General features: G+C 39.9%; 1 protein-coding gene across 1 annotated transcript in view; it reads right to left on the reverse strand.

Moving 5' to 3' along the window:
• Positions 1 to 11,231: 11,231 nt before the first annotated feature.
• The window catches only part of LOC137242655 (uncharacterized), a 2,079-nt gene continuing 1,259 nt past the window's right edge, over positions 11,232 to 12,051 (reverse strand). The window contains exon 4 of the mRNA XM_067769918.1: positions 11,232 to 12,051. Within this exon, the coding sequence (XP_067626019.1) occupies positions 11,732 to 12,051 (320 nt within the window). The 3' untranslated portion in view covers positions 11,232 to 11,731.

Raw genomic sequence — 12,051 nt, forward strand, 5'->3', positions numbered from 1 at the left:
CTCCCGCGCCCTCGCTGAACTTATCAAACTCGCAACGGTTGTGACCCCTGACTTCTGTGTACAGAGACACCTTCAAGTCAGCTATTAATCTACTCTTAATATGCATTATCTCTACTATTTATGTTACTGTTATATTTCTTATTTAAATATTTTTACTGTTATATTTTGTTTTTATATTTTTATGTATCTGTAAAATATTGTGATCATAGACTGAATAAACTAAACTGAACTAAATGAAAGGAAGAAAAAACACAAGGAACAGACTGCCAATGATTTCGCAATTAGACTCTCACACCTGCTCTCTGAGATCACAAGTCAGACCGCCGGAATGCAGGAGGAGTGTAGCGGAAAGGATTAGTTTGATGGTGAATGATAATTTCGGAATAGTAAAGGGCCTCGTTTATTTGGGAACCAGCATTAACACAAACAGCAATATCAGCTTTGAAATCCAGCGGAGAATCATGCTTGCCAAAAATGCTCTTTGGACTAGGCAGGCAAATGAAAAGAAGTCCTCTTTCGACAAACGAAAATCAAGCTCTTCGAGTCACTTATCCTACCCGTCCTGCTATATGGTGCTGCGGCATGGACCAAGGCAACATCAGAAGAGACAGCTCTGGGAGTGTTCAAGAGAAAAGTTCTTCGACAAATTAATGGACCTCTACGCGTTGGCGATGGCGAGTACCGAAGAAGAACCGGAAGAGGGCGGCCCCACTCCGCTGCAAGGACCGACTTCTTACCAAAGGAGTAAGAAGTGCCTTAAGGGTCATTGGATCCGGAAAGTCTGATAAAGCCAATTATTGTGAATAATTTCGAGGCAATAAAGTTAAGGTGATAAGAAAAAAATGAAAATTTGGAACAAAAATTACACCTAAACCTTTGGTCTCATTTGAGTGAATTTAGGATTCAGTATTGAGGTTTTAGTTGAAGAGTCGTGCTTTTTTCCAAAAAAGTCAGATTCAAAATTATTACAGTTGTTGTTGTTGTAGCAGTGCTTCGCGCCATCCAATAGGTACAACGGGTCACAAATTGTCATCAAAGTCCTCTAAGGGAAGTCCAAGGAAACTTGCACTTTCAACAGGGGTGCACCATAGTGAGAGGGGTGTTAGAGGCGTTGGTTCCACATTACAATTGAAGAGATGGTTGGTGTCATGTGGAGACACATTGCAAGCAGGACATGCATTTTGTATGTCGGGGTTGATTCTAAATAGGTGAGAGTTTAACCTGCAACAGTATCCAGATTGAAGTTGAGCTAAAGTGACGCGCATTTTCCTATGGAGAGTGCGTTCCTCTTCTGCGAGTTCTGGGTATTTTTCTTTAAGAACTGGATTCGCCAAGCAATTCCTGACATAGGGGTCCGACGCCTGTTTGTGGATATCACCTACTTGTGCTTTTTTTCTTCATACGAAGAAGAAACTGTTTGTTCAGCATTTCATTTCTCTCCATAATGGGGAGTACTCTCACCTCATTGTGTAGATGGTGTTCTGGGGACATAAGAAAACAGCCAGAAGAAACTGTGTGTTCAGCATTTCATTTCTCTCCATAATGGGGAGTACTCTCACCTCATTGTGTAGATGGTGTTCTGGGGACATAAGAAGACAGCCCGTAGCGGTTCTGAGGGCATTATTTTGGCAGGTCCGTATTTTCTTCCAGTGAGTAACCTTTAGGCTTGGCGACCATATCGGGGACGCGTAGCATGCAGTCGGCCGGCCAATTGCTTTGTAAGTGGAAAATGTGCGTTTCTTTGTCTTTACCCCAAGTGATGCCGGCAAGAGATTTGGGGACTTTATTAAGGCTCTGGATTTTGGGAACAATTGCGGCTGCATGCTCACCAAAATAATTTCTTTTAGGCTCGGTGACCATTTTGGGGAGTCGTAGCATACAAGCAGCCAGCCAATTGCTTTAGAAGTGGTTATGAGCGTTTCTTTATATTGGCTCCGAGTTCTGCCGGCAGGAGACTTGCCCCCCAAATAGGATCGTTGCGGTCAGAAATCAAATAGATTTGCTTTAGGACTATAGTGATCTATTAAAATACGTAATTTTCTCTACCCTTATAGACAATTTGGACAATGGTCTAAAGAATTCGATGATCCATATATTACTAAAACTGTCGTTTATATCTTTGGTGCGGCCAATATTAGAATACGCTTCGATAATCTGGAACCCTCGTTACCAGAAGCACTGCGACAAATTAGAGTCGGTTCAAAAGCAATTACTGATTTTTTCGCCAAGAGACTTACCATGGGACCCCTCAAGGATTCTTCCTCCCTGCTCCAGCCGTTTAAAACTTATTCAGCTCCCTACGTTACGGAGTCGTAGGGAGATGGTAGGTGTGTTATTTGTAGTAAAACTTATTAGAGGGATGGTAAATAGCCCTTTTCTGCTCGGTGAAATTTTATTTAATGTTCCCTTTAGACCACCTAGACATTTTCAACCGCTTCATATAAGCACATGCAAATCGAATTTTGAAATGCACGAACCTCTTCGTTGTCTGTGTACTGACTTCAATAAGCACTGCAAAAACATTGATACGTATGACTCACTCTACGTAATAAAAAAATATCTGCTGACTACCTTAAATATGCAATGATTTGGGTTGGTGGCTTGAAATCACGTCCTTTCCATCCTCCCACTCTTATCACCAGCTCCAGTAACTTTGAGCGGGTGGCTTGGAATCACGTCCTTTCCAACCTTCCACACATCGCAGCCCTACTTGTTGTGTGTCAAATATACATCAGCTGCTGGAAATCACGTCCATTCCGACAGCACTAATAATCAATTCCCGTTGCTCGGATTCACAGTCCATCCCGCAACTGATTTCATAATGTATATACATATTTATACCTTTCATAAAAATGAAATGGTATATTAACTTTGGCACGAATCTGAAAATTGTAAGTCCTTAAAGGAAAATAGATAGGCCCACCATTAAGTATACCGAAATAATCAGGATGAGGCGCTGAGTTGATTTAGCCATGTCCGTCTGTCTGTTTGTATGCAAACTAGTCCCTCAATTTTTGAGATATTTTGATAAAATATGGTGGGCGGGTGTATTTAGGTGTCCGATTGGACATTTGTCGGATCCGGCCGGATCGGGCCACTATAGCATATATCCTCCATACAACCGATTTTTCAGAAAGAGGATTTTTGTCATATCTTCCTCAATTTATCAGATTGAAGCTTCAAAAATCACCATATGCTTTCGTATATTGCACATATTGTTGTCTGAAAAAATGGATGAGATCGGTGGTATATATAGTATATATCTCATACAACCGATTGTTCAGATAAAAAACTTTTCGCACTTTCTGCCCCATTTTAACAGCCAGAAGCTTCAAATTTTACCAAATGCTTACGTATATAGCATATATTGTCTGAAAAAATCATAGAGATCGGTGGTATATATATTATATACCCCATATAACCTGAAATTTTTGCACCTTTTTTACGGCTAGAAGCTTCAAATTTTATCAAATACTTACGTTTACGTCATATATTGTTGAAATACGTGATTCGTAGTCATAGATTTTACATGCAGACCACAAAAAACGTGAAACTTTGCATCCTCACACAAAGTACCTACCTATTTTTTATTTTATATTTATCTTAAAAATCGTTTAGGTATGTACATCTGTTCACTATATATTTCTTATCTTATACATCCGATTATTTGGAGATTACGAACGGGATATGATTATTGAAGTCTTCGGCACAGCCGATGACAGTCCCGTCCTTACTTGTTTATAATATAATTTTGTGCAATTTGTATGCTTCTGTAATTTATCTGTAATCCGTACTATATCTAGTCTGATTAATTGTTAAATTTGTAGACTAATAAATAAATAAATAAATAGCTGTTACACCAACAACAGCAAATTTATATTGTCACGGATATTACCATCACTAAGTTATACCATCACTAAGGCGATGCCAAGGCCACGATAAGCAGTATTTACGTCAATAATCAAATCATGTATACACGTATATAAGGCAGCCGAAAGATGTCACACACAGATGCATTTACTTATACGCCTATGTATGTGCGAGAGACTGTAAACTACAAACATTCACATAAATAATTCAATCATTATGTATCTACATAAACGAATAAATAATTGCGTCTACACATATGTACGTATACGAGCAGCGGAGCGGCAATGCACAAACACATGCATATATCTTATCTGAGTTGTCACAAGAGAGAGCAATAATTTGTGCACGTAGTTGTGGCTGGCGATTTTGTAGCCGAAACTAACTAGTAACTTCTGGAAATCGAAGAGCCTAGAAGTATGCAGCGTAAACTATAAAAGCGGGGCAGGCGAGTAAGAAGTAATTCAGTTTGATTTGAGATTTGGATTAAGCGCTATCTAGCGAGCTATAGCAGTATTATTTTGAATAGTAGAGTTTCATTTGAGCTGTCAATCAGTTTGGTTATTAAGTAAGCTATTCGTTGCAAATTACAAGTGTTATTGTGAAGTACTTGAATAAAGGCCATTTTTCCATTATTCAATATTGGAGTTATTTATTCAACAGTTTAGTGATTCGAACTTAGCAGAGGATTGCAAATAAGAGGATTTGCAGCAAATTCGTTACAATTGGTGTCAGAAGAGGAATTGTTGAATAAATTCCAGAGGACAACAAGGACATGGCAAGGTTCAGTGAATTAAAGATCCAGCAACTAAAGGAGTTGGAAACCCGTGGATTGAATACAAGCGGCGTTAAACTCGAACTTCAGGCACGGCTACGGGAGGCAATGGAAGCAGAAGGAATTGATGTGGACGAGTATGTTTTTTATCCTGATGAGGACGAGACAACAACAAAAATTGAAGAGAAAAATGAAACACCGCAGACAATGGCGAACACAGACCTGAACATGATATTGGTTGCAATATCGGCACAAATGTCCGAAATGTCATCACAAATATCTACCAACATGTCATCACAATTGGAAGAACAGAAAACGTATATGTCATCACAGATGGAATCCCAAGAGACACGAATAACATCAAAGATTGAAGCACAAGAAACGCGTATTTCAGAAATGTCGTCGCAAATGTCATCTCAACTGGAAGAACAGAAGACATATATGGCATCGCAACTGGAAGAACAGAAGACATATATGATATCTCAGTTGGCTCAGCAGTTGAAAGCGCAAGAGGATCGCATATCATCGCAGTTGGAGGGTTTTAGTGAACGACAAGATAAAATGGAAGCTGAGATGGATGCTTTGAAAGATCGGATTCAGCAGTTACAATTAAATCGTCCAGCAGTTTCAGCGAGTAATCCAAAGGTAAAAACACCATCCTTTGACGGTTCTGTTCCTTTCCAGGTCTTTAAGCTACAGTTTGAGAAGACCGCAGCAGTGAACAACTGGAATGTGGAAGATAAAGTTGCCGCACTCTTCGTAGCATTGAAAGGACCAGCTGCCGAAATCTTACAGACTATTCCAGAGTACGAACGGAACAGTTATGACGCATTGATGGCTGCTGTACAACGGCGATACGGAAGCGAACACAGGAAACAGATATTTCAAATAGAATTGCAAAACCGCTACCAAAAAGCTAACGAGACTTTGCAGGAGTTTGCTTCGGACATTGAAAGATTGGCTCATCTTGCAAATGCGGATGCACCCGTGGAATACACGGAAAGAGTGAAGATTCAGAGCTTTATAAATGGCATACGGGACGTCGAAACGAAGCGAGCCACATACGCGAACCCAAAGCAAACATTTTCTGAAACGGTATCCCATGCATTGACTCAGGAAACGGCGTCATTATTGAGTAAACCAGCATACAAAGCTCATCGTGTGGAAGTAGAAAGGCCGGAGTGGGTAGATACAATTTTGGAAGCTCTGAAGGGATCACAACAGAAAAATGCCGGAGTTATGAAATGTTTCAAGTGCGGTAACCCAGGTCACATTGCACGTCATTGCAGTAGCAATTCCAATAGTTCCAACAATGTGGGTGGCCGTAAACGCAGAGCTGAAGGCGACGAGCAAATCTCCAAATCCACTCAATCGTTAAACTAAAGCGAGTCAGCCGCAAGGGGCGACAGCTGGCTCCCTCAATTGAATGCCCCATAATCTCTATCTCGCAAATTGGAAGAAGGTCAAGCAATCTTACTGTCGGAGGACATGTGGATGGAAAGGAACGTTTACTAACTGTAGATACGGGTGCATCCCATTCCATCATTCGATCAGATTTAGTCAACAAGAAGATAAGACCATTGCTTGGAGCAAGATTACGTACAGCCACGGGAGAGGACACCCAGGTAATTGGAGAAGTAGAATGTGAAGTAGCAATTGGGAACGTCACGGTACTTCACAATTTTATAGTGGCAGGTATTGTTGATGAAATCATAATTGGAGTGGACTTCTTAATCAACCAAGGCATCAAGATCGATATGCAAAGCAAGACGATGCGATATAAGAACATGGATGTGCCACTTAATTTCGGCTACGAGAGAGGCTACAGCAGTAAACGAGTGCTGGTGGAAGAGAGTCAGCAAATACCACCAAAATCAGAAGCAGTCATCTGGGCAAAGGTAGAAGGAGATTGTGGGACAAACAAATTGTGGGTTGTCGAAGCAGAAAATAAATCAGCACTGAACATACTTGTAGGAAAAACCCTGGCTATGACAAAACAAGATGGACGTATTCCGGTAAGAGTACTCAATGAGTTCAAGTCACCATTCAATTTGACCAAAGGAGCTATTTTGGGAAGATGCCAAGAGGCCGAAGTAGTTATTAACTGTGAACAGCTCCAGGAATACGTTTCATCTAGTAATACTGATCTTTCAAATGATATCACGGCATGGACGCATGGGCTAGAGGAAGCCTATCAGAGTAAGGCAAAACAACTGCTCATAAAATACGCGAACATATTTGACCAGGATGGTTCCAAACCAGGCCGCACCAATGTTGTGAAACATCAAATTGACACTGGTGATGCGAGGCCGATCCGACAAGCTCCACGTAGTGTTCCACTGGCGAAGCGGGAAGTTGTGAGTCAAATCATACAAGAAATGAGTGACAGCGGCGTCATCGAACCATCAGCTAGTCCATGGAGCTCACCGGTAGTACTTGTAAAGAAGAAGGATGGAAAAATGAGGTTTTGCGTGGACTACCGAAAGTTGAATGACGTTACGAAAAAGGATAGCTACCCGTTACCAAGAATTGACGACACTCTGGACTCGCTATCTGGTACGAAATGGTTTTCCACACTGGACTTGAAAAGCGGCTACTGGCAAGTTGAGGTGAAGGAGGAAGATAAAGAGAAAACAGCCTTCAGTGTCGGTGATGGTCTTTGGCAATTTACAGTGATGCCTTTTGGACTTTGTAATGCACCAGCTACTTTTGAGAGACTCATGGACCAGGTACTGAAAGGACTACATTGGAAAACATGCTTGGTGTACCTGGACGACATCATGGTATTGGGCAAGAGTTTTGATGAACATCTTAAGAACTTGGAGGAAATTTTCCAGAGAATAGCTGGCGCTGGTCTGAAGTTAAGTCCCAAAAAGTGTACGCTGTTTAAAAAGGAAGTAAATTATTTGGGCCACAAGGTAACTACAGAAGGTGTCTGTATAGCGAATGAAAAGATAGAGGCAGTAAAGGATTGGCCAAGACCACAGAACCTACATGAATTGAGAAGTTTTCTTGGGCTGTGTACATATTACCGCCGATTTGTACCAAATTTTTCCAGCGTAGCCCATAGCCTCCATGAGCTTACAAGAAAAAACAAAGCTTTTGAATGGAAGAAGGAGCAAGAAGTGGCTTTCCAAACATTGAAGGAGCGTTTATGCACTGCCCCAATGTTAGGATATCCGATTCCAGGAGCAACATTTATTCTAGATACAGATGCGAGTGGATATGCTATAGGAGGCGTTTTATCACAACTGGTCGATGGACAGGAGAAGGTAGTTGCATATTACAGCCGTTCGATTGGAAAACCAGAGAGGAACTACTGTGTTACGCGGAGAGAGCTGTTGGCATTGGTAGAGTGCATTAAACATTTTCACAAATACCTCTACGGCCAGCGATTCCGTGTCAGGACAGATCACGCAGCGTTGAAATGGCTTCTGCAGTTCCGTAATCCGGAAGGACAATTGGCACGGTGGATCGAGCGAATGCAAAGCTACGACTTTTCTATTGAGCATCGAAAAGGTAGTACCCATGGAAATGCTGATGCAATGTCACGAAGACCATGTAGTTTGGAATGCAAGCACTGTTCAAAAGCCGAGGCTAAAGAAGACATTATAGATGTCCGGCTAATGAATATAACATGTACAGATGAATGGGACAAGGAACAGCTAAGAAAGTGCCAGCTAGAAGATGCAGATCTGTCACGTGTTATGCAAGGACTCGAACGAAATGAAAGACCAAACAGAGAAGAGATGTCAGCAGAGAGTCCCATTGCGAAGTCATATTGGGCACAGTGGAACAGTTTAGAATTGATATCCGGTTGCCTTCATCGAGTATGGGAGAGTGAGGATGGTAAATACAAGAATAAACTGATAGTTGTTCCCAGAAAGAGGATTCCTGATGTGCTCAGCGAGCTGCATAATGGCGGAGGTCATCTTGGAATCACGAAGACGCTCGAGAAGATTAAACAGAGATTCTATTGGGTTGGTTGCCGTCAGTCGGTCACTGAGTGGATTGCGAACTGCGAGGTTTGCAGCAGAGCGAAAGGGCCCAGAACACGAAGTCATGGCCAGATGAAGCAATATAACTCAGGTGCGCCATTTGAAAGGATCGCTATGGATGTCGCCGGTCCATTTCCTACTAGCAACGGCGGAAACAAATATGTACTGGTAGTTATGGATTATTTCAGCAAATGGCCAGAGGTATACCCAATCCCAAATCAAGAAGCGGGAACGGTAGCAGAAGTGTTTATAAACAATTGGGTTGCAAGGTATGGTGTACCAATGGAGTTACATTCTGACCAAGGCAGGAATTTCGAATCAGCTGTGTTCCAGGAAATGTGTAAGTCATTGGGCATTCGAAAAACACGGACAACTGCATTGCATCCTCAATCCGATGGTATTGTAGAACGATTCAATAGAACATTGGAGGAGCATTTAAGGAAAGTAGTGGACAAGTACCATAAGAATGGGATACCCGCATACCATTATTCTTGATGGCTTACCGATCAGCAGTGCATGAGACAACGGGCCAAACCCCTGCAAAAGTAATTTTTGGCAATGACCTTAGACTGCCAGCTGATTTGAAGTTTGGAATAGATGCCAATGCGGAGAGAAATGTCAGGAAATCCACTAGTGATTTGGAAGAAGAGCTAAGAGAAATACATGATCTGATAAGGCAACGAACAAAGATTATGAGTGACAAGATGAAAGCCAGATATGATAAAGCAATTAATTCAGAAGGTTTTCAGGAAGGAGATTTGGTGCTGTTATACAACCCGCAACGAAAAAAAGGTTTGTCCCCGAAATTGCAGTGTAATTGGGAAGGCCCATACAAGGTTGTAAAACGGATCAACGATGTAGTGTACCGCATACAAACCATCGGTAAACCACGAACCAAAATGAAAGTGGTTCATTTGGAGAGATTAGCAGCGTTTAGATCGAGAGATTTGTCTGACCGGGACGATCAGACTTAGGTGGAGGGCAGTGTCACGGATATTACCATCACTAAGTTATACCATCACTAAGGCGATGCCACTAAGGCGTATACACGTATATAAGGCAGCCGAAAGATGTCACACACAGATGCATTTACTTATACGCCTATGTATGTGCGAGAGACTGTAAACTACAAACATTCACATAAATAATTCAATCATTATGTATCTACATAAACGAATAAATAATTGCGTCTACACATATGTACGTATACGAGCAGCGGAGCGGCAATGCACAAACACATGCATATATCTTATGTTGTCACAAGAGAGAGCAATAATTTGTGCACGTAGTTGTGGCTGGCGATTTTGTAGCCGAAACTAACTAGTAACTTCTGGAAATCGAAGAGCCTAGAAGTATGCAGCGTAAACTATAAAAGCGGGGCAGGCGAGTAAGAAGTAATTCAGTTTGATTTGAGATTTGGATTAAGCGCTATCTAGCGAGCTATAGCAGTATTATTTTGAATAGTAGAGTTTCATTTGAGCTGTCAATCAGTTTGGTTATTAAGTAAGCTATTCGTTGCAAATTACAAGTGTTATTGTGAAGTACTTGAATAAAGGCCATTTTTCCATTATTCAATATTGGAGTTATTTATTCAACAGTTTTGTGATTCGAACTTAGCAGAGGATTGCAAATAAGAGGATTTGCAGCAAATTCGTTACAATATTTAAGTACTGGATTTAAAAAAGAAACCTTAGATAATTTTATTCTTTCAAGGAATAATGACTGAAAGACTCTTAAAGCTGTTTGGTCTTAACATTAATAAATTACTAATGCAATGCAAATTATAAACAATATAAACATCTTATCACAATAGCTACTACTGCACTTACTTATGTATACATGTAAGAGTTACGGATATAATTGGTAGCATTACTCGCCTCTCGAATCTTTGCCGAAAACCTTCATCTCAAAATTGTAAGTCCTTAAAGGAAAATAGATAGGCCCACCATTAAGTATACCGAAATAATCAGGATGAGGCGCTGAGTTGATTTAGCCATGTCCGTCTGTCTGTTTGTATGCAAACTAGTCCCTCAATTTTTGAGATATTTTGATAAAATATGGTGAGCGGGTGTATTTAGGTGTCCGATTGGACATTTGTCGGATCCGGCCGGATCGGGCCACTATAGCATATATCCTCCATACAACCGATTTTTCAGAAAGGGGATTTTTGTCATATCTTCCTCAATTTATGAGATTGAAGCTTCAAAAATCACCATATGCTTTCGTATATTGCACATATTGTTGTCTGAAAAAATGGATGAGATCGGTGGTATATATAGTATATATCTCATACAACCGATTGTTCAGATAAGAAACTTTTCGCACTTTCTGCCCCATTTTAACAGCCAGAAGCTTCAAATTTTACCAAATGCTTACGTATATAGCATATATTGTCTGAAAAAATCATAGAGATCGGTGGTATATATATTATATACCCCATATAACCTGAAATTTTTGCCCCTTTTTTACGGCTAGAAGCTTCAAATTTTATCAAATACTTACGTTTACGTCATATATTGTTGAAATACGTGATTCGTAGTCATAGATTTTACATGCAGACCACAAAAAACGTGAAACTTTGCGTCCTCACACAAAGTACCTACCTCTTTTTTATTTTATATTTATCTTAAAAATCGTTTAGGTATGTACATCTGTTCACTATATATTTCTTATCTTATACATCCGATTATTTGGAGATTACGAACGGGATAAGATTATCGATGACAGTCCCGTCCTTACTTGTTTATAATATAATTTTGTGCAATTTGTATGCTTCTGTAATTTATCTGTAATCCGTACTATATCTAGTCTGATTAATTGTTAAATTTGTAGACTAATAAATAAATAAATAAATAGCTGTTACACCAACAACAGCAAATTTATATTTAAGTACTGGATTTAAAAAAGAAACCTTAGATAATTTATTTCTTTCAAGGAATAATGACTGAAAGAATCTTAAAGCTGTTTGGTCTTAACATTAATAAATTACTAATGCAATGCAAATTATAAACAATATAAACATCTTATCACAATAGCTACTACTACACTTACTTATGTATACATGTAAAAGTTACGGATATAATTGGTAGCATTACTCGCCTCTCGAATCTTTGCCGAAAACCTTCATTTCATTTAATTGCAGTTGCTGTTTCTGTAATAAAAGTTCTTCTTTTCTTAGCTTTTCCATCTCATAATTATGTCTACGCTGTTCCTTAAGTTTTTCAATTGTTGCACCACTTAGTTGATTTATGGATGCGCACATTTCCCTTAGACTTTGTCGTAAGTCTTTTAAAATATGCAAGTTCTCTTGATGCGAATTAATATTTTCATTAATATAAGTAGATACAGTATTTATTACTTTGGTTTGTTCTTTTACAAGTTGTTGCACCAAATCTCCAGTTTCTACATTTT

This window comes from Eurosta solidaginis, chromosome 2 (genome assembly GCF_040869045.1).
Source record: "Eurosta solidaginis isolate ZX-2024a chromosome 2, ASM4086904v1, whole genome shotgun sequence".
NCBI lineage: Eukaryota > Metazoa > Arthropoda > Insecta > Diptera > Tephritidae > Eurosta > Eurosta solidaginis.